The 23,019-nt window shown below is 44.0% G+C and overlaps 2 protein-coding genes and 2 pseudogenes across 3 annotated transcripts; 1 reads left to right on the forward strand and 3 right to left on the reverse strand.

Moving 5' to 3' along the window:
• Positions 1–2,339: 2,339 nt before the first annotated feature.
• On the forward strand, positions 2,340–5,172 carry LOC123411003 (annotated as a pseudogene). The gene is made up of 7 exons (XR_006613157.1): positions 2,340–3,512; positions 3,727–3,910; positions 4,014–4,093; positions 4,216–4,378; positions 4,450–4,556; positions 4,643–4,761; positions 4,850–5,172. The product of XR_006613157.1 is annotated as a cytochrome P450 85A1-like (transcript).
• A 1,375-nt stretch (positions 5,173–6,547) lies between these two features.
• On the reverse strand, positions 6,548–10,652 carry LOC123436955 (D-xylose-proton symporter-like 2). Its single transcript, XM_045115673.1, has 14 exons — positions 10,373–10,652; positions 10,131–10,246; positions 9,745–9,823; positions 9,606–9,665; positions 9,441–9,507; positions 9,223–9,347; positions 9,035–9,136; positions 8,586–8,954; positions 8,341–8,388; positions 8,084–8,146; positions 7,694–7,774; positions 7,282–7,380; positions 6,952–7,089; positions 6,548–6,824 (listed from the first exon to the last, which is right to left on the reverse strand). Exons 1-14 carry the CDS (start codon positions 10,382–10,384, stop codon positions 6,696–6,698), a joined length of 1,488 nt encoding a protein of 495 aa, XP_044971608.1. The 5' UTR covers positions 10,385–10,652; the 3' UTR covers positions 6,548–6,695.
• A 2,296-nt stretch (positions 10,653–12,948) lies between these two features.
• On the reverse strand, positions 12,949–16,026 carry LOC123436971 (probable NADH dehydrogenase [ubiquinone] 1 alpha subcomplex subunit 12). Its single transcript, XM_045115674.1, has 5 exons — positions 15,807–16,026; positions 14,575–14,601; positions 14,398–14,489; positions 13,955–14,064; positions 12,949–13,323 (listed from the first exon to the last, which is right to left on the reverse strand). The coding sequence occupies exons 1-5, from the start codon at positions 15,893–15,895 to the stop codon at positions 13,159–13,161; spliced, it is 483 nt and encodes a 160-aa protein (XP_044971609.1). The 5' UTR covers positions 15,896–16,026; the 3' UTR covers positions 12,949–13,158.
• Positions 16,027–18,737: 2,711 nt separating this feature from the next.
• Positions 18,738–19,156, reverse strand: LOC123399235 (annotated as a pseudogene).
• Positions 19,157–23,019: the final 3,863 nt, after the last annotated feature.

A 23,019-nucleotide genomic window follows, 5' to 3' on the forward strand; every position in this document is an offset into this window, starting at 1 on the left:
TTGTTTCCGATAGAAAAAGAATGTCGGGGTCCTACTCCTTCTGCAACTTCAGAAGGCTACGAACTGCCGGGCCATTCCCCAAACCCCGGCAGTTCCACGCACATAGCTTCATTGGGGCTCGCAGGGTTGTCCCGGCAACCCCGCGTTCATAACTGCATCAATGGTCTGACCCTGCTCAACCTTCTTCTTCTTGTGCTCTTTTGACTCATCCAGTTCCATGTGATCACCACCACGCTTCGTACCAGTGATCGCTACCTGATGTCCGCCTACTCCTTCGGTAAACACCTCTCCAACCTTCCTCCCCCCTTCGCTCGTTTGAATGTACCAGCTTTCTTTCCCTTCCCTTTGTTCTCCACACCCTTGTCCCTTGCGGGATCATGTTCTGCCAGTATGTAGCCAGTACTCGCTCTAACTCCCTCATCATCAACCAGCATGTTACCCTGCGGCAGCGCATCATTCACCAACCCGCAATCCACTTCGTCAGCCCCCTTCATATTGCTACGCTCCGCACTAACTCTCCCTCTCTCCTCGGTGCCCTTCTCGCCGGCCGGGAAAGTCGGCTGCTTAACCACCTCCGTCTCCCGTGCACACGCCGGTTTCTTTATCGGACTCGTCACCTCCTGCCCCTTCTCATCGCCTTCATTGCGCTCAGCACCACTGCTCCTGTCCTTACCCCAAGACGGGCCATCACTCCCCGATAGACTACGGCGACCCCAACATGTTGAACTCTTCCCTCCAAAGCTACGGCCCCCAGCCCCCCATCGATTTCCCCCCCCCCCCTACTTTTGCTCTCCAGGACGCCCCGTCTAGGGATGAACGCACGTAGCCGGGGGCCAAACTGCGGCTTCTCTCCTTTCTTCAGCTTCACCCCACATGCCTTATCAGTGTGCCCTATGATCCCACACACATAGCAGAAGTCAGGAAGATGTTCATATTCAAACGGGCACCAATTCTTCCCATCCAGCGCTTCTTCCTTCCGGTGGGGGTCTTCCTGTTCCTTCTGATCAACCTCGTCCTCCTCCTCCTCCAGCGAAAACCCCGCATCAACGGGGCCTTGATATTCATACGGACCTTCACCTTGAGGAACCTTCCCATAGCTTTTCCATCTGCTCTAGCTTCCACTTCCTACACTTCCCCAATCAAGGAGCCAATCGCCTCACCAGCCTCCTTACACATCATCCCAAGTGGCAACCTCATGATCCTCACCCAAATAGGGATAGTGTCAAAGTTATAGTCTTCCGGTCTCTTGCTCGCAATGAAATATTCGAATACCAACAAATCACTCCCAAACTCCCACGGCCCCCCTTCTAGAGCCATTCGCTTGCCCGATTCCTGCCCAAACGTGAAGAGGAAAATATTCTCCCCGACCTCCTTGCACTCCAGGCCTTTGATCGGGCACCAAATTCTTCCCAACGTCTCATCCATCGCCTCCACAAACACCGGCTTTTCTGACAGAAGCTTTGCCAGAGCTTGCGGTTCCACCATCCCCACCTTCCCTGATCCGGCCCATCCGATCTTGACCCCCTTCCGCTCCTTCTCCGACAACTTCAAATTATGCAGCAATCCTTCAACCTTCTCCATCAGGACACCAACCGCACACACAGGCACCGAACTAGGGTTTTGACTTGGTGTACGATCGTGGCCCCTAGACCCACGAAAGGCTGAGAGGTGGATGGGTTCGAGGAGAGGGTCGAGGGAGGACAATCACACCCCAACGCAGACTCCCAAGGCAGGGTATAGATCGACAGCGCAGCGGCGGGACGGCGGCGGCCAGGCAACCCTAGATCGCCTTAGGACTCGCGAGCCAGGAAACCAACCGTCACCCTAGGGACGGACGTCACACCGTGGGGCATGTTTCCGTGATTGTTTTAGCGCGCGTCCGCAAGCGCTCCTTTGATTGCAATTTTTTGTTGTTAATTGAAAGGTCTCCCTGTAATTTTACACGGACTGCTTTGTAAATCTGGATAACTTCCAAGCCTAACGACGTCTATCCTGAGCGTCACGCCAGGTCAGCTTTTGTGGGCTCCACATGTCATAATCGTTATTACATGGGCAAAACCATCAACTAGTGTTTTTTACAAAACCTGAGAATTAATGATTTTGGACGCAATTACAAAATGTTGTGGTTTCTGCAACCCTAGCCTTTAATATCTATGTTTTCCGCAATTAACTCTCGTGATGACGATGACAATGATGGCGGTGGAAGGCCATATTTCCGCGGGCGACAAGTCATCACTGGGTTAAGTGAGTGGGAAATTGGCTGGGTTCCTCTTCCTCGAGATACCCCTCGACTAGACCAGAATATGCGGCCCTTCAGTCAATGGGAAAACGCAAACCCAACTGATAAAGCCGACTGAACTTTGGTTCGTGCTGGTTGGTCATGTCTGCCTGCCTGCCTGCCCAGCTGCCCTGGAAGCTAAGATCATGACGACACACAGCACTCCGCATGCAAATGGAATGAAACCCGGTATCTCGTCAACGTACCACCTATTTGCAAATCAAATGATACTCGTCTTGAAACGCAAGCGAGGGCGGCGAGAGAAGATGCGATGCAACTAGCGCAAGTGCGGTCGGAATCCGTCAGATCGGGTATCCTTCCGGGATCCATCGGCATGATTGATCTGGAGAACGGTTGCGCTCGGCCCGATCATATATGGCGCGCCTGCATGCTTGCTTAGATATGCGTGCCAGTGCCATTGCCAGTGCCAGTGCAAGCGCCAGTGAGATCACATTAGGCATCATTAGCTCGCGCGCGCCGGCCGGAGACGATGTCGACGGCGGCGGAGCTGGCATGGCGCTTTGCGGCCGCACAGCTCCTGCTGTTGGTACCGGCGGCCGTCGGCGGCGTCGCCTACCTCCTCCTCCGCGCTCTACGTGCCTCCCAGCTCCGGCAGGAAGGCGACAGCCCGCCGCCGGGGGGCGTCGGCGGCTGGTGCCGGGGCGCGGTCGGGGCGGAGACGCTCTCCTTCCTGGCGGACAACAGCAGCGGCAGGGGCTTCTACCACTTCGTCCACGCGCGCGCGCTCCGGCACGGCGCCTGCTTCCGGACCGTGCTCTTCGGCCGCACCCACGTCTTCCTCCTCTCCGCCCGCGCGCGCGCCGCCGCCGCGCGCCTCCTGGCCGCCGACCCGCCGCACTTCGCCAAGCGCTACGTGCGCACCGTCGCCGACCTGCTCGGCGAGCACAGCCTCCTCTGCACCTCCCACGGCGCGCACCGCCGCATGCGCCGCGCCGTCGCGGGCCTCTTCGCCTCCGCGCCCACGGCCGCCTTCGCCGCCGCATTCGACCGCCTGATCACCGCCCGGCTGCTCGCCGACGGCTGCCAGGGCCGGGCCGTCGTGCTGGACGCCGCGCTCGACGTCACCTTCGGGGCCATCTGCGAGATGCTCATCGGACCACAGGAGGATGCACATAAGCTGGAGCAGCTGCAGAGCGACGTCATGGACGTAACGCAGGCCATGCTCGCGCTGCCAATCAGGCTGCCTGGAACAAGGTTCTACAGAGGCCTACAGGTACCTCAATTTGTTTTCTGCTAATGTTTGAACAGTTTTGCTTATTTCTTTTTACCTTTTTCACCACTCGAAACCATCACTGTCCGGTCTAGATTGACTAGATACCAAGATTCGCACAACAATACATGTTTTTAATTACTGTACAATTCACAAGAAGGGAATGATTTCTAGCTAGATTCTTGGTGTCGAATTTTTATTTTTATTTTGGCGCCAGGCAAGGAAAAGGATCATGGATGTACTGAGGCAAGAAATATCCATGAGGAGAGAAAAAGGCCTGAAACTAGATCACCGCGACGACTTTCTGCAGTCCCTTCTTCTCAAGAGCCATATGGATTCACCTGAAGAAGCGCTCACGGATGAACAGATTCTGGACAACATTTTGACACTCATAATTGCAGGTATAGATATATGTCAGTCGTAATTCAGTTGTTAACTTGCAAAGGATTGGTTAATGTTTCAATCCAGGTGCATGAGGTAACTCTTGTTTGTAACCGAGTGCAGGGCAAGTGACAACAGCAACAGCAATTACATGGATGGTCAAGTACCTGGGCGACAACACAGACCTCCAAGAGAAATTAAGAGTGAGGGGTCATTCCATCTCATCTCATCATCTTATCTATCTATCTATATATAGCATAATATCCCATATATGAAGAATAAGTTAGTTCATGTCTTGATTGCAATTCTCTGTGTATGCATGCAGTCGGTTCAGCTGGATCTGGCATCCAAGCACCATGATGCACCTCTTACCCTACAACATCTAAACACCATGGACTATGCATACAAGATAGTCAAAGAATCCTTGAGGATGGCCACCATAGTTTCTTGGTTTCCAAGGGTGGCACTCAAGGACTGCCAGGTTGCAGGTAACTAATTCTCGCTGATTTTTTCTTTTTCCTTGCTGGAAGCTACTATTGACACAGACAAATAACAACAGGGTTCCACATTAAGAAGGACTGGATCGTGAATGTCGACGCGAGATCCATACACTATGATCCAGCCATCTATGACAATCCGACGGTGTTTGATCCTTCCAGGTTCAATGTATGTATTCTTGTAAGCCTGAAGAGATTATAGTAGAGATATATTGTTTTGTGATATAGACAGACTGATGTTGTTGCTATGGACAGGATGATATGAAGCCATACAGCTTCTTGGTATTTGGAGCAGGCAGCAGAACATGCCTGGGGATGAACCTTGCCAAGATTATGATGCTAATATTCCTTCATCGCCTTGTCACGAATTTCAGGTTTCAACACTAAATCCAAGTCCCTTTATGTGATGCACGGCAGACAGATAGAGCTGGAGAGTAAGATTAAAATTTCTGATGTTTTCAGATGGGAGATGGCAGACCACGATTCAAGCCTCGAGAAATGGGCAATGTTTCCGAGGCTGAAGAATGGCTGTCCAATTCGGCTCACGCCGATACACGCAAGGACAAGATGCACTGATGACTGATGCACATCTAGTAAACCTGTCAGGATATGCATCCAATTATGAAGCTATGCGATTTTCCTTAGTTGTTACATACTCCAACAGACTAAACAAATTCTTGATTCCTTTTTCTGGGTGAGCCAAGATCAAGCCTAGCTAGCTGACAGTTTCAAAATAAAGTCAAATAAAAGAAAGGGACAATGAAGAGCTGCTGGTCTTTGTGATATTATATTGACATATATGCATGCATGTATGATAACTTGGTGCAAGCAGGGCAAACCCTCCGAAATTTCTTTCAGAGTTGAGATGAATTAGAACCAACAAATCGTCAAAGTCTCAGATCATTCAGATATGGACTGGATCATCAATCAATCTGCATACAAGAAATGAAAACTGACCAAAGCTGGAATCAATCCAGCATAGTTTCCCTCCCCTATTTAAAAAAGGCTCGATGAAGAATGTGTTCGGAATATGCCCTCGACCATGCTCAAAGATTTATTTAATAATGTTCTTGGATAATCATGGGCAAGTATGTAACTTGCTTATGGAACTCCATATTCATCTTTCTAAAGAAAATTATAAGTAACGACTAAAGAATGAATATTCCAAATAAGTCCCTAGTCTGAACTCATATGAGGATAAAAAATACTCCCTCCGTTCCTAAATATAAGTCTTTTTAGAGGTTTTACTAATGAACTACATACGAATGTATATAGACATACTTTAGAGCATAGATTCACTCATTTTGCTTCGTATGTAGAACGCTAGTGAAATCTTTTAAAAGACTTATATTTAGGAACGGAGGGAGTAATTGACTAGCATACATATTGATTAATGATCATGTTTCAGAGGTCATAGAAATAGAGATGTCTAACCAATTGTATGCGCACATTGGCACATGCTAGGGAACATGGGATTGTACCAACTCACCGTGAGACACTGCAAGTATATTGTATCTTAATTGTTACTCATAGGTCGTATACAGTGTGTATTTGTCTCCATAGATTTTAAATTGTCATGTGTATTTGAGTTGTGTAATGGCTTGCTTAGGGATAGCCAAATGGTACTCAATAATTGGGCAGATTAAAAAGTTAGCCTAGTTAAATATATTCGATGTCAGATAATCAAGAAAGGCCGAGCTTATTTCTAACGAAAAAAGAAGAAGCTCAAACTGATTCCTGAGTTGGTACATAATTTGCTCAACTTTTTTCGATGATTACATTGGAGTTAATTTACTTTTTTTTTATATATTCTTACTGTGTTTTGCCAGAGATGTTTCTCAGGCAATACCACTTTTTCTCAAATTTCATCTAACTCCATGGGGGGTTGGTACAGAAACATTTTGGTTTGTCCTCGAACAATATTTTGCTTGAGAGTTTCTTTCCAATAGGACCTCATTTTTCACGTATATCACAAACTTGGTAGGTTTTAGAACATATTTTTTATGTGATTAAACAGTTTTTTGCTGGATGTCATTATCTAAATTCTCATCGATTCTGTGCGTGTTTGCACACGTTTTTATGCCATTTTTTTTCCACTGAGACATAATTTTCTACATTTCACAGATTCTGCCCTTCGAATGTTTTTTCACTCATGAAGACTTTCCCACCTGGACACCTTCTATTCAGATATACCTTATTCAGAGGCAAATAAGTAGTTTTCTCAATGTAATACTACGCTTACAAAATACCTGACCAATAAGAGCAGTAAAGAAGATGCTAACTAAGACGAGACTACAGATAGTTGGATCTACAGTTTGGCTTCGATTTCTTCCAGGGTGAGCCCTTTTGTTTCGGGCACAATGCAAAATATGAATGCGAGAGACGCCACCGCAATCACCCCGAACGAAGCAAAGAGAACCCCAGTGCCAATCAAGTCCTACAGCACAATGCAGAAAAACAAAAAGATCACTAACTTGATAGTACTAACCTTAAGAAAGGATTAACATGATAATACATCCAAGGACCAAGGCAGAACTCAGAAGGAAAGAGCAGCAGGATTGTACCTCTAGAGGGGAGAAAGCAAAAGTGACAAGCGCATTGGAGGCGAAGTTCACAAGGACAGCAACACTCAATCCACGGCCACGCAGTTTCAGCGGGAAAACCTCCGAAATCATAAGCCAGCCAATAGGACCAAATGATAACTGCAAAGTAACCATTTCTTATCAGATAGACAAACAGCCAAATTTAACTCACAGGTAAATTTTAACTGCTGAAAGTTTGGTGTAAATGCAAGCCAACTAGTATTTCAGAAAGGCAAGGCCAACTATATTCCTCCCTGGAATCCTCGTGTACAATTTTTATGGCAAATAAGGGTAAGCTGATTCTGTAAGTACCTGGTAGCAGCCAACATACAGTAGAAGTGCTATTACAGCCACATAAGGAGCACCCGTAAACAAGGTATAGTATGAAGACAATAAGAATAGGGAGACAGCCTGCACATAACAACCATCAACAGGAAAGTGTGAATAAGTGTGGATACATCTCCATCAAAATACCATGATAAAAAAATGAACATGCTTCCTAGCCCCTGATAGCCTTTGACATCGGAGTATATTTGAAAGTTAACAATACCTTTGTTCCACAGAGACACATAGTTGTGCATGAAAAGATATTATTCGGTTATATGAATATATCATTTCACTACACAGAATGACAAAAATCACTCGAATACTAACTTAAACTTGGTTATGTTTTTGCGGTTGGTCATATTCAAATAAGAAATTTACATGTTGAAGCCAGACTTACAATTCCACTAACACCACCAATTAGTAATGGTCTTCTACCAAGTTTGTCAACCACAAGAACCGCAACTCCAGTCATAATCAGCTGCACAGATGAAACCACAGCATTAGTAATACTTTCTTGTTTTTCCAACACAAACAAAGACATATGCAATTTAATGGAAAATCGTACTATTTTTCTTATGTATTTATCAGCATTGCATCAAATCTTAACTAGGCATATATTGGGCAGGATTGAACAAAAAATGATATGGAATCACCGTGTGTATGTTGAATTTTTCTCAAGGCATTTATAATTTGTACGCGTGAAACCTCTGAACCATCTTAAAGCGAGCAGATGTCACTGCTGGTTATTATAAGTTTAAACTAAACTTGTGCAAAAATTGGCACCTACCTTCAGCAAGCCAAGAAGAATTGATACACGAGTGGCATCAGATGCTCCAGAGAATCCAGCACTCTGTGTGCAAATAATGATAGCTATCAGCAACACAGCAAGAAAAGCAAAGAATTGATGGTGTTCGAAGGCAAGGACATGCCAATACAACTAGCCCTGCAAGATTGACCCCCATCCCTATACTGGAAATGGCAACCTTAACACCAAAAAGATGTCATACTTGAGTTGAATAATTTCATATGCAGAAGTATTAGTACCTGAAAAATTGTCGCAGCATAATATAGCACACTTGGTTGGCCAGTGACCTGGCAAATACATAGAGAAGGAGAAGAATAAATACCACATAAAGATCAATTATTTGAACTGAAAAGATCAACCTGATATTATTTGAACTGAAAAGATCAACCTGATATTATTTGCACTGAAAAGATCAACATGATGTCATGGAGAATGTACGAACAGAACTCTAGGACAGGTCAACAAACAAGATTAAAGAGAGTACCTGCTGAAAGAACACCAAGCCACATCCAATTATCATTGCTTTGAGACACTTTCCTTGAAAGATCTCACTGAAGCCTGCTTTTTTCTCTTCACCAACGTATGAGAGTTCTTCCAGAATCAAATTAACCTGCTCCGAAACCAAATCAGGTGACGCTTGACCCCTCAATCGACATAAGCAACGTGTAGCATTTTCTTTTGTCTCCCGCAGATCTCCTTTTCCTTGTGTGGCACATAACAGAAGCCACCTAGGTGAACAAGGTAACCAGCACATTCCGATGCCCATAATGACGCATATCGGAGCACTGGCGGCATACATGTAGCGCCAACCAGAAATCACTTCAACAAAGAGATTGCCCACTATATAACCAAGCTGCAGAAGGAAATGGAAATAAGTAGGCTGGAAGATAAGTGGGCGGAGAAGGGGGAAAGAAGTATCTATTATGAACTTACAAGCATCCCAAGAACAATAAAGAACTCCTTGAGAGAAATGAGCATGCCTCTAATCTGACTTGGAGCAGTCTCAGCAATATACATTGGAGCAGCATGCATTGCCTAATGAAAGCGACTCACATCAGCCTCATAAAGAAATGTGTGTATGTGTCCGTATCCAATTCAAGTATGACATAAAGTATTGTTACCAATCCAATTCCTATGCCATATAAAAAGCGACCAACCACCATGATAAGGAAGTTAGGGGCCACTGCTGTGAGAAGAGCCCCAACCAAATACATGATAGAAGAAACAACAAGCTCTCTGCGCCTTCCTGTGGTAAGCAATTAGGCACAAATCATAACAGAACAACAGATAGATTGCACAGCATAGCAAGTAGAACATGAGGATAGCAGAACAGGCGTACCTAGAAAATCCGCAACGGTGAATGCCGTGGCGGATCCGATCAAAGCACCGTAGAGTGAGCCGCTGACCTGCATCGCAAACAATGGAATGACAAGATTAAAATGAGGCCAAACGTGGTGACGGCATAATTACAGAAGATTGGTCTGATGGTAGAGTAGAGCATTACCACGAGGCCAGTTTGCACTGATGACAGGTCGTACCATGTTGTACCACTGGATGTGGAGGACTGCAACCGACGCACAGAAGATGATTATAACCAACTGTAAACTGTCATGGTGCCGGAGAGAGTGGTGAGGAAGTGGTACCTTGAGCGATATGGTGGCACCAGATGTTGCCCCGATGTCATAGCCATAGAGAAGCCCACCCAGAGCTGGGAAGAAGAAGCTGCAAACAGTACAACGAAGCATTCAGATAAGAGATATGTTTTGTACTCTGTACTACGTACAACTCTACAGGTATTTTGGTTGCAGAGTAAGATGATGGTTTTGCAGTGTTGAGTGAATGAAAAGCCTGAATCGTGATTTGGGTGCTCCGTCCCACCCAGGGAGACCCCAGACGAATGAAGCGGCGGCGGCGGCAGCAGCAGCATGGGCGGCGGCAGTACAGCAGTAATAAGTAGGGAAAAAAACTGAATCTAGCAATGAACGATCAGTTAAGCGAGAGGAGGAGGAGGAGGAGGGGAGCGGCGTACGGTAGGATTGCGGCGGAGACGGAGTAGGCCTCGCAGGCGGCGGGCAGCAAGGGCCTGGCGGCGTCGCGGTCGTCGGGCGCCGGGGAGGAGACGTGGATCTCCACATCCCTCTCGCCCTGCACCACAAAATCCGAGCCGATGAAACCGATCAGCCGACAAAAAGGTACGTGCCAGGGGCCGGGCAGGAGAAGCAGCCGCAAATGGAAGCTGGAAGGAGAACCGTAGTGGTAGCAAGAACTGACCTTGGACGCCATCAATGTCGCGCTGCTCGGTTCCGTGCTACTCGTGGGTGGGAGTAGTTAGCTAGCAGGTGCGCTGTGCTGAGGAAAGGAAGACCCGGGGCGGGGAGGAAGAGGGGTTGGTGCCCAAGGCCCGCCGAACCAAACCGATGGCGGCAGCACGAGGTTGTGCTCTGTACACGAGGACCTAAACCGTAACCATAACCAGGCGGGAGGCCTTGGAGCTGGAGGAGTCACGTCGTCGTCCACGCCGGCTCTTTCTCCACGCTTCCACGACTCTCTCTCTCTGGATGGATGGATCGATCGATCGGTTTTTATTATGTCTCGTCAATTTGTTTTCTTGTGAAGAAGTCGTCGCCTTCACTAACTATAATGCACGCACCGCACCGGCTGCGTGTTGCTTGTTTGAGGTTATTCTTTTTTTGTGTGTGCAGCGGGGAGAAGAATAGGCACTTTGCAATCGAAAAGAGCATCTTAGCCATATTCACACACACAAACAATGACCGCAATCAAAAAGAGCATCTTAGCCATACACACACACACAAGCAATGATACCAAACCCCTCCCTCTCATACTCCGTATTTGTTTGCTCTGGTCCCACACACTTCTCTTCCAATTCTTCATTGTTGGCCCCTCTCCGGCTAGTCCGCGGTGATGAGGTGGGTGAGGGGGTCATCCTTGTATATCTATAGTTAGCCAATTCAGAGGCATCAACGTAATTTCGATAAGGGGAATATTCCCAACCAAAAAATGACGATGGTCACCTTTTCTCAAAAGAAAATGAAAAGATAAGACCTTTTCTTAAAAGAAAATGAAAAGAAAAGAATCCCTCTAGTCAGCATCATATAACAACTGCCAAATCAAATACTCGTACACTTCAGTGTCGCGTATTGACACGAAAACAACACGGGCATGTTGCAACACCGCCGAATTTAGCAAACAATATTATCTCCTTTAGGCTTCGTTCAGTTAGGCCTTCCCCCGTCAGAATCGACGCCGAAACCCGGTCAAACCCCGGGGTTTTGCCCCGACCGGGATTAAATACATGTGAACCAGTTAACTGTCTTCGGTTAAACCCGACCGGGATTACATCCCGTCCAAAACCGTCGGGTTTCAGCAGGGAATCAACCCCCACCTCTCCTTCCAAAAAACAGGGCGAATAGCGATGTGGCTGCAATGATGGAGAAGTAATTGGAAATAAGGACGAAGCAGGTGGAAGATGAGAGGAACAAGCCAAGGGTTGTGGACGAGTACTCTATCAAAAATTGCATTGATCTGCTGAAAACAATGGATATCACACCCGAGGAAGAAGTCAAGGCTTTCCGAGTATTCAAGATCCCCGAGAACCGAAAGATTTTCATGAGTGCCAGACCGGAGACCGCTCTTATGTGGCTGAGAGCAGAAATGGAATAACTCAGGTACTCACATGAAGCTCCCTTGTTTTTTTATCAATTGTTGTTTGGCCTGCTCATTGCTACTGTAATATAACAACTTCAAAATGTGTTGTTCTAGCCTGAATTAAAATAAGTAAATAATACATGACAAATATTTTAAATATGATAGTCTTATTTTTTAAGGAAAAGGAGATTGGGATGGGTGAGGAAGGAGATCAGTAGATAGATTGAGGATTTTTAAGAGAGTGGGGCTGCTCTTCATGGTTGATTTGTTATAGATATTGGATCGGTGCTTGGGGCTGGTGTGCTGGTTGATTCAAATGCATGTATGCAGTTCCAGCCCACTGTGGTTGTGGTGCTGCTGTTATTCTTCAATATTTGAGATTATTAGTTCAGGGTTATTTCTTGATTGTTGATTGCCAGAAGTAAGACATCTCATATTTATTTCTTTGTTCATGTATATAAGTTCATGATTATTTCTTCAGTATTTCTTCAGTATTTCTTTGCTCACATTGAAACATATTAGTTATTTGTTCATGTATATTAGTTCATGATTATTTCTTGATTGTTGATTGCGAGAAGTAAAACATCTCATATTTATTTCTTTGTTCATGTATACTGCTCACATATTAGTTCTTTGATATGGACTAATTGCCTTTATTGCCAATGTAGTGCATCAATCGCTATGGAAGCGGCATCGACGAGATAAATTATGTAACATTTCTAGTATATCTTAAACGATTTGGGAGAGATTGTAAACCATTTTCTGAAAGTTGATGGACTCTAGCTTAGAATAACTGAGAATTTTTAGAAATATTTTGCTGTCTATTTGAGATAAATTTGTATGACATATACTCCAGCTTCGTTTGGGTGACATATACTGTAAATTTGTATGATAAATATTTTGCTGTCTATTTGAGATAAGTTTGTCTTTCAGTATACTGCTCACATATTCGTTTGGGTGACTGGTTGTCTTTTAGTATGAATTAGAAGGGGAGCAACCGAACACATACTATGCACACAGGGATTTCTATGGATGGGTATGGTGGGGGTGGGTGACATGACGGGGATCACCCAATCCCTGGGAGGGTAGAATCCACACTTGGATTCTACCTTGGGTAACCGAACGAAGCCTTAGGCATCTCAACATCCACCCACCATTGACATCAGTAGAAAAAGAAACTCTTCAAAGCAAACAGCGACAATCGCCAGTTTCTCTATTGCCACATCCAGACAGAGATTAAAATTGTTCGGTGGCAGGTGTTCAGTATCAGATATAGTACATTATTCAGGTCCAGTCCATGAAACCAAGCTGGCTGGCAGCTTTAGATCGGCGACACCAAACCAAATGTGAAACATAGAAGAGGATGATTATCAGGTACCATTCAGATCCGATCAGGTGGCCTCTTCTTTCTTTGGTTCCCAAGGCTGGTACCTTGTCCAGTCCCTTTGCCCAGGGTTCAGAGCATGCCCCTTGGAGTGGTAGATCAAGTCGTCACCCTGTCCAGTGTAGTTCTGTCTGTGCTCCATAATGAACTTTTTAGTCTTCTCCTCCAGCAGCTGTGCCCTCCCAAGGAAAAAACAAGTCATATTTATGAGCTACTTGGTTTCGAATTTCAAATAGTGAAGATAGTGCACCGAATCTACTTGTACACATCAAAGGATATCCTTGCTAACAATATATAAGGAAGAACAATAGCTTGAAATGTGATCATGTTCCTCAGCAGCCTATGCACCGTCCAAATAATAAGCAAACTTTCAGTCTCATTGATTCCACAGATTGTGAAGACGTTTTTTTTTAACAGAGATTGTGAACACACGTAAGTGCTCATTTATTTTATAGTACCTCCGTTCCAAATTATAAGATGTTTTCGGTATTTCAATATGGACTACATACAAACCGAAATGAGTGAACAAACACACTACAACGCATCTATATACATCCGATTCAGAAAAAAGTTAGAACATCCTACAATTCAGAATGGAGGGAGTACAGCTTAGTTAATACTCCCTCCATCCCAAAATAAGTGTCTCAACTTTATACTAGCTCTAGTACAAATTTGTACTAAGCTTGAGACAATTATTTTGGGACGGAGGGAGTACATGTCATTCAGGAAGCATTGCCTATACGGATAAAGCACCTCAGAAAATTTTGTGTGTGCTAACACAGGAAACATTAGAGAAAACTTGCCTTGTCCCCAGTGCTGTCTGTAATGTGGTGCAGCCATCCATGCCATTCAGCAGGCACTTGGGACGCATTGTAGCGACCCTTCTCTGCATACTCTACCCACCTATGCCTTCCTGAAAATTGAAAATGTTTAGTTTCTACTACATAGTCAGGGGAGGGGGGCAATGAAGCACAATAAGAATTATGCTCCCACGAAGAAACACAAATGCTCAAGCTTGGAATGTTCATTAAAGAACAATGTTACCATTCTCAGGCGTGAGAGAAAAGAAGAAAGAGAGACAAAATCTCAGACTAGAGACTACTATGGATGATGAGTATAGAGTCTGTACTGGTCTTTCTAAAGTGGCAATTTGTATCAGTTTCATGGTCAACATTCTTATGTGGGCATGCAGCAGAATTAAAAAATAAAATATTGTAGTAGCTCAACCAGGGGTAAAGCCACTAACCATACTGAGTGTCATGTAGTTTCTCATAGTACTTGTTTCCAAAACTGTCAACTCCTACAAGGGTTGCACCAATGTTGTGAATTTTGGTTTGCCTGAAAAGAAGAGAAATCTGCACACTGAGGCACAAAACCAAGCATTCCTTCCTGCAAAACTGGAGAGATGGGAGGGAGGACTTACAATAGGTTTCCATCCCCAAGGCATTTTCTGCAAATAACACCATATTACAACATTAGAAGCATAAACAAAGAAACACATGTGCAATTTAGCTCTTTTTTCCCCTCCTACTATGGAATTCTAAGAGAGCTATATCATTTTAGAAATTTAAAAACAGTCCAGAGAATATCGACAAGAAGAGGATAGTGTACATGGTGATGCTCATTTAACAAAAAGCAATACAACTATTGCATTTAGAAAATTGAAAAGAGCATACGCACACGCTTAAGTGTGCCTGTGCACTGGGCAGAGGCAAAACGCCTAGCACTTAATCGCGTTTAACATGCACTTAATTGCACTTAAGCATGTGCTTTGGTCAGAAAAGGGCAAGGTGGAGACAAAACACTAGCTCAGCGCCTAGCGCTTAAAAAAACCTTGGAAAAGAGTGAAAGTGATTCCTTCTAAAAATTGGGGACTCCAACTTGAAGCTGCAGATTGTAACCAGTATTCATCAGCCATCGCACTAAACTGCGTTCTCTGATGGAAGGATATACTTATCAAGTTATCACACAGCGGAGAGTCGGAGATACCTTAACGCGGGAGTCCCCGCAACTGTTTGATCTAACTGCAATGCGTACATAGGTTTCAAAGTATTCTATTTCTGGGATGCTAAGGTCCTGCTATAATCAAAAAGCATTATGTGGAAGCTAAAAGCACATGAAAAATATTAAACGAGCAAATGAGTACAGTGGCCAACCAATGGTATGAAAATTTGAATGTCCCTCGCTTTCTGGTAATGTTGTGTCGTACTCATTTTTTTCTGGAAGATCTGTCGCGTTGTAATTTACTATCGAGGAAATTGATAACGTGGGCAGAGGCATTTGTGTACCAAAGGATTTTGTCTTAAGCTACCTGCTACCTAGACCAAGAGGAAGGAACAGTTGTGCTTCTGTTTCCAGACCTTGCAATCCCAGCAGAGTAATTTCGAGATATGCAGGTTTCTGTGTAATTTGAGGCAGCAGATGAACATGTGATATTGCATATTCATTTGGTTTCATTAATATTGACGCGAACGAAATTACCGATCCAACAATCAATCGGTAAAATGATGCGCGGCGAGGCATTCGAAGTTGAAGAAGAAGCCCTAGATGATAATCGGATGGGATTTTGACCCAACAGCCGCAGGAGGAGCATGGACGAATCTCAGATCCGAGGGAGGGGGGGGGGGGGGGGGGGGGGGGGGGGGCGAGTCTTACAGGTATCCCTCGTCGCGGGCGTAGCGGAGGAAGTTGGCGAGGCCCTTCTCCTTGATGCCCTGCCACACGCTCCGAACCACCGCGGCCATGGATGATACCTTCGCTTCCTGCGCCGCTCCCCCTCTGATTCCTCTCAATGGCCGATGCGACGCGACGCCCCTCTCTCTCTCTGATGGAAGGTAGGAGGAGATAGGCGAAGCGGACCAGGACGGTATGGGCCGGCCCACTCTCTTCTCACTCACTCCATCATCCACGAAAAAAAATAACGAGCCAGCATTTTGCAACCGGGCCGAGCCACGTTGTTATGCATTCTTCTCCCTGCTCCATAAAAAGAAAAAGAAAAAGAAAGTACACGGGGTATCCAACACAAACTTGATTATATAATCAAACAAAAAGAAAAAAACAGCTAGATTTCGATGGAAGCAAATTTCAACATACCAACTGGATGGGATGAACAGTAGTTAATTCTATTTGGTGTAAGTTATGAAAATTACCTTGTCTGATAAAGATCAAAAGACTATTCGGTTCCTCTCCGCTCCGTCGACTCCACTCCCGGAGCGAAGCAGGGTAAAGATCATTTTGAAGGAGCGGCTCACATTCAGCTCCACAGCTCCGCGGAGTGGAGAGATTCCGAACAAGGTCTAAATATATTTGGCATGCGTTACATAGCACACTCTTGTGCCGTTTTACGCTTGCTAATAGATACATGAAAGTCTTGTCCATCCAGTGACGAATCTAAGGGTTGAGCCCTCTTCAAAAATTGAAAAACTAAATTTACAAGTATTCATCATAAAAAATAACATTATTTGAACTAAAAAACTGAGAGTTAGTGTATTGTTCTTCACACTGTTAACATTGATCCCTCCCCCTTTATTCTCTTGCAAGATTCGCCACTGTGCCCGCCTGCCCTACTTGCTCCTCTGATCCAAAAGATATGAATCATTTCAAAAAAAAAAATCCAAAAGATATGAAGCATATGTTATTTCTCTTCAACAAAGCAAGGGTGGTTTGAAAAAGGATGGAGATGGACAATATTATTTATAAAGCCTATGAAGTAGATCGTGCTAGAGAGACGGTATTGGAGTATTTATTTCTTCTGACAGAACATAATTTGTGTATCATGGGTACTCGATATGCACGTAAAATGATTGTCATCTAGTCTGGTATTTGCGGTGGAAAAGACGTAAATTGATTCACACGGAGACAACTCAAAATGCGTACACCCGATTTCTATGGGCATCCATGCTCTTACGACCAATTATGTTACTACTTTCTCTCCGAAGGTTTTCCCATGAAAAGAAGGGTTGGTCTGCCCTCACATAAGTTTTGTTAAATTTAATATTGATGATTCTCTTTATAATGGCATGCTTAGGGGTACGACGGGGGTGGTCATAAGAGATGACAAAATCAGATTCATCCTTAGAGGAATGAAAATATAGATTGGCACGCGAATGTCTTGATGGTTGAAGTTTTGGCCCTTAAATTCGGTCTATCATATGCATAAAGGACGGGATGCAATCGTGTTATTATTAATTCGGATAATCTAAAGATGATCGATACCATGAAGAATGGAGGATGGTAGGCGGCGGCGGTGACGGTCTTTGACGATTGTTTATATTTTACTTATGATTACCCCATTTCTAGGTTCGAGCATTATAATATAGAAGTAAATAAAGCTGGTCAGAAGATTGCTAGATTAGCTATATCTTTTTCCTGGTCGGTTTGAGAGCCATTAAATAACATTGTACAGATTCCTTCGTGGCACTGGTAGGTATGAATGGGGGAGAGTTTAACCAGGTCGGCATATGGTCACTTGGTTGCAGAGATTAGGCATCACATGGTTAAGCAAGAGTTTATTTCTTTGAAAATTAAGCGTGAGCAAAATAGGGTAGCATATCGGTTGGCTTTGTATAGTCGTACGGAGAGTACTACTACTGTATGGTCTGGTAGAGATCTTGTTCGTGTGAAGGAGTTGGTGCCTCTTGATTGTAATCCTATGAATATGGAATAAAACTCTTTTACCATAAAAAAAACACTATAAATATCCTCATAAACCACGTATGGTTGTTACAAATGAATACAGCTTGCGTTTTATTTATTTATAAATAAAAAAACTCCAGCTCTGCAACCCTATAGCTCAAGCTTAATTCATGAGGGCCACTCCGTCGGCCACATGCAGCAAGCTATGCTACCCCTCCATCAAACGATCATCGCTCCACCACCACGTACGTCGTCCCGGCCGGGAAAGAGGAAATATATGGGGAACAATCATTAGCAGTATACTAGTTCAGATTCTTCTGCACAGATTATAGCTCGCTAGCTTAGCTACTAGACCGTCGAGTGAGTGTGCGCACGAACTCGATCGTCCATGGATGGATGGATGGGCTAAGGCGAAGTGACGGATTGATGGGCCTGTGCAGCTCCATCCAAGTGGGTAAAAGCCGGGCGGGCGGCCGACCTATGCCATCCAATCTTTTCGAAAAAAGTCCATTTTAAACCCTGAATTCGTAGAGGTCGGTCGATATAAACCCTCAAGTTAAAATCCCGGTCGATTGTACCCTGAACTATGCAATTCCGGTCTAAATCAAACCTTCTGACCATTTTCCAAACAGGGATCGTTGATGTGCCACACGATGACCGGGATTGGGCCGGCCCAGTTTATGGAAGCGCGTTTTTTCGTTCGTTTTTTTGTTTTGTTTTTTTGTTTTCTTTTCTGTTTTTCCTTTCATTTTATTTTTTCCTTTTTCTTTTCTGATTTTTTCCTTCTGATTTTATTTTTATTTTTTGTTTTTTCGTTCTTTTATCCTTTCATTTAAATTTATCTTTTTTGCTTTTATTTTTGGTTCTTTTTTCCTTTCGTTTTTCTTTTTTTCCCTTTTTCCTTTTCTTGTTCTTTTTCCTGTCTTTTTTTGGGTTCTTTTTTCCTTTCATTTAAATTTTTCTTTTTGGTTTTCCTTCCAATATGAATGGCAGTACATAATAATAATATGTAAAAACATATATTTGTTTTGTTATGTCTGGCAGGAAAAAACATTTACCCTTCCACTGCTGCTCGAAGGCTAGCCGCTCCTGCGCGTCGCCGCCTCTTGCCGCTGCGCGTCCAGGCGCTGCTGCTGCTCCAGGAAGTCCTGCAACACGGCGCGGACGGAGGAGGCCGCGGTGCTGCCGCTCGGCCTCGGCTTCTGCTGCGTTTCCTTCATCCTCCTCCTGGTTCCCGGGGGCAGATCGTCCTCGTCGTCGCCGCCGCCGGGGGTCTCCTCGGACTCGGTCGCGGCGGGTCTCTTGAGTCTCCTCTCCTCGGCGGGGTTCCGTGCCGGCCCTTCGTCAAACCCGAAGCGCTGTCGTTGCATGCTCCCGCCGCGCACCGTGGAAGACCACTAGCGTGATGTGATTATGATTGTGATCGCCCGTGTGTTCGCCGGCTTGCCGCAAGCTGTTGCTGCGTCCGGGCCACCTTTTCCATGCAGCAGCCGTTGGTCTCCTTCGTGTTCTTTCGGACGCTTCTCGAACTCCTCGTCGGTTCACACCCGCCGGCTGGTGAGAACGGCTTTGCTCCCGTCCACACTGGCGACGCCGTGTCATGACGGAGGCGATCAACGCGGGCAGCGATGGCTTTGCAGGCGTCGAGGAGCACGGCCCAACAAATTTTAAATGAAAGAAAAACTAAAGCGGGCCGGCCCATAAGATGAATCCCGGTTGAAATTTGCTAGGGTTCGATTTAGACCGGGATTACATAGTTCAGGGTACGATCGACCGAGATTTTGATTTGGGGGTTCATTTCGCCCGACCATTACGAATTCAAGGTTTAAAATGAACTTTTTCCAATCTTTTCTGTCGCTCGAAACGTCTCGTCGAATCCATCTCGCCACTAGCATACGCATCGTCGTCAACCAATCATGCATGGAGCAACTCCGACCTCCCCGTCGACGATCAGGTCCCGCCTCAAATCATCCGCCCCGCTTATGTGCTTCTCGTGGTGCGCGTAGCTGTCAGCCTGAATGTGACCATGTTAATCTCCCATTAGAATACGACCAGCTATGCTACTGCTGGCTTCGTCCTGGTTTAGTGGCAGTCATAATTCAGGTCATATTTTGACAATGGTTTTAATTAATAAAATATAATTTACGCGTAGCAATGATAATGTCGTGGAAAACTATATTCAGATACGAATCCAACAGTATAACGTTTGATGACACGCATTAACATTTTGTTAGCCAAGTATGTGACCGAACTTTGACATAAAGTATGTTGGGGACTAATAAATCCGGACGAAAGTAGTACTATGTTGGAACTGATAGTTGATTTAGGATAGGATAAGATCGATGCGTGTTCATGACTTGATGGTTGACTAACCAGCTATCTAGTAGTGAATTAATTAGCTTGTTCACCAATCGGGCGTTGACATGACTCCTTGCAAACCAATGGAATCATTACGTACACTTTTTGCCCGCTGAAATCATCAACAGATTAATTCTACTCCTATGTACTATTAGAGCTACTATAGCAAATTAGGTGGTTGATTTTGAGATGTAGCTTTCGGTCATGGATAATTAGGGGCGAATCAGAGATATCAGACGACATCCCCCTCTTTTCTTTTCTCAGGGCAAGAAAGTATGTGTAACAGTCCATGCACTCACAGGCTCTCGATCGATGGTCCGGCCGTCATTTCTTGTTATTGGTTAATTTCATTCATGATAAATTCATTCTAGACACAACTTGTCGTTTATACATTGGAAATAAGAATCTTGTTTTGCTCCTTTCATGTTATTTCTTTCATGGTGCCTCCCCACCTCTAGCCTAGCCCTTTTCTAAAAAAAACTCTAGCCTAGCTAGTTACGTAGTACTCCCTTCGTCTCAAAATAAGTGATTTAAAAATGACTCAAATTAGCACTAACTTTAGTACAAAGTTGAATCATTTTTAAGTCACTTATTTTGGAACGGAGGGAGTACATCCTAAATCGTCTTTTTTTATTTTTGCTTCTTGAACTTTACTTTCTTTTTACTACAAACAGTAGGGTAAAACCCCACTGCAGTTTTATAAATCTAAACAAGGTTCAGAAAGTACAAGAGCAGTTACAAGGCTCAAAATAAGCCTACAAGGAAAATGAAAAAACAAAGATAAAGAAAAAAAACTGAAATACATATTTACAAAATGCCAGGTAGCCAAGCATTGTAGGCTCCTGCATATTTGTTTTCGATCTTCTGCCTCAAAAGATTTAGCTCATAATTTAAGTAGACTTTCTTCCATCTTTACAATATTCTGGAAAAAAATTGTGTGATCCAAATTTCCCATGCAACAAGAGCGGCAATTTTCGTAAATAATTGCACTCTCAAAATGTTTTTCATGTCTTCAATGTTTCGCTAAAAGAAAGATTTAGAGATCTGTTCAGATAAACAAAGTCCCAACATCTCAAAGCAAAGGGGAAACTCCAAAAAAGGTGGTGCAAAGTTTCTTCATATTGGCAGTTCAGTACAACTCAATTATAACTGTCCAACTCAAAAATATTCCTTCTCAAAAGATTTCTTGTACTAATCTATCATGCAAAAAAATCCAAAAGAAGACCTTGTGTTTTGTTGACGAGAGCTTTTTCAAGTGCATTGGAAATGAGGATGAACCAGCTTAATACCACTCATCACATTGTAGGCTTTGGCAGAGGAATACCTTCATGTTTCCCAAATGTAGCTCCAAGTATCTAACATATCCTTGTATTCTGATAGCTCCAAGCTCACACGGATAACTTCAACTTGAAGGAAAACATGTGTGGAAATTACGTCTCCATGATTGTAGTGTGCCAAAGGTCTAACCAGAAAAGAGCACTCTTGTCATCCCCCAGATCACTAGTTGTTATATCCTTTCCAAAATGTAAGCCAAACATTTGTGAACATCGTATATGAAAAAAATAGTCATATCCAAAACATCGTATTGAGATTTATTGGATTTTTCATCAAATATATAAGTATTTTTACATGACAATATGTTTGGTTACAAATTTATTGTCAAAACACCATAATTAAGACCATGCCAATGCCCTAAAACATTTATGTTACAGTTAAAATCAACAAATTATACTAGTATTCTAGTCGAAAATACATGTCTTTAACTAGATTAGGCCATATATAAGATTACCTTTGACAAAAACCTGACTTTCCCAGCAATAGAAAAAAGATTGAAATCTGCATCAATCATGAAGGACAAACTCGAGTCAATCAAGCTTCTGTAGTGGCGGAGCTAGGGAGGGACTGTTGGAGGGGTGAAAGGCAAATACACCTATTTCTGAGGGGGCATACCTTTTCTACTCAGGAATGTTGGAGGGGGGGGGGGGTAATTAAGTAGCCTCGGAGAACTACATGTAGCTCCGCCAATATCATTGATTATATCGTGATAATTAATCCAAGTCGTCACTAGCTTGACATTTTGTATTCATTTCAGTTGGAGGGCATGCATTTGGGAATTTTTAAGGGAGCTTAGTTCATCTGCTCAAGTTCGTAAGGCCTAATACATACTGTGAGATTACTTTAACAGACAATGATAATAATATATGTGGTGTGTGTCATAAAAGTTATATCACCGGAAACTTCTTTCAAATACAAATTTGATGGTATACTTTTTGTGACATACATAACATATATTATTGGTATAACTCTGACGATCAAAATAAATCTTGAAGTACTATATATTAGCCCTTAGTACAATAACTATCTCAAGCTTAGTACAATTTTGTACTAGAGCTAGTACAAAGTTGTGACACTTATTTTAAGACGGATGGAGTATATATTAGCCATTATAACCCTGTCGGAGAGAATACGGCACATGCCATGTGAGGGCTCGCACAATGCAGTAAATTCAGAAAGTTGTTGCCCGGGAATTTTGTTTTGTTTTGGAAAAAGAGGTTAAAATCCTCGGCCTCCGCACTAAACGATGCATATAACCATTTTTATTAATTATTCATCTCATTTATGCCTCTTCCTTGCCGGTCAAATTAACAAGCTGCTAGTGCTCGCCGAAACCCATGAAATGATTAAAGATGTGTCCGGAATCGGCGGGATACAAAAAGGCAAAGAAAAGATAAAAGCCAGAAGAGATATTGAATTCGAGGGCCTTGAGACCCTTTTTGATCGAAAAGAAAAGGAGATAGATGGATCGACCACTGAAATGGTAGCAGCCATCGATGGATGATCGCCCATGGGGGGGTTGCTGATTTGGACCGTGCAA

This window comes from Hordeum vulgare, chromosome 1H (genome assembly GCF_904849725.1).
Source record: "Hordeum vulgare subsp. vulgare chromosome 1H, MorexV3_pseudomolecules_assembly, whole genome shotgun sequence".
NCBI classification, from domain to species: domain Eukaryota; kingdom Viridiplantae; phylum Streptophyta; class Magnoliopsida; order Poales; family Poaceae; genus Hordeum; species Hordeum vulgare.

Excerpts from the sequence above, each read along its gene's own strand:
- LOC123436955 (XM_045115673.1), bottom strand. Across the intron at positions 9,824-10,130 it reads GTCTCCGCCGCAATCCTACC|CTTCTTCTTCCCAGCTCTGG; the intron begins GTACGCCGCTCC and ends TACTGTTTGCAG. Across the intron at positions 8,389-8,585 it reads GCTTGGTGTTCTTTCAGCAG|GTCACTGGCCAACCAAGTGT; the intron begins GTACTCTCTTTA and ends TGTATTTGCCAG.
- LOC123436971 (XM_045115674.1), bottom strand. The coding sequence starts at position 15,895 with ATGGCCGCGGTGGTTCGGAGCGTGTGGCAGGGCATCAAGGAGAAGGGC. Across the intron at positions 14,490-14,574 it reads CTTGGGGATGGAAACCTATT|GCAAACCAAAATTCACAACA; the intron begins GTAAGTCCTCCC and ends TCTTCTTTTCAG. Across the intron at positions 13,324-13,954 it reads CAGACAGCACTGGGGACAAG|CTGCTGGAGGAGAAGACTAA; the intron begins GCAAGTTTTCTC and ends GGGAGGGCACAG.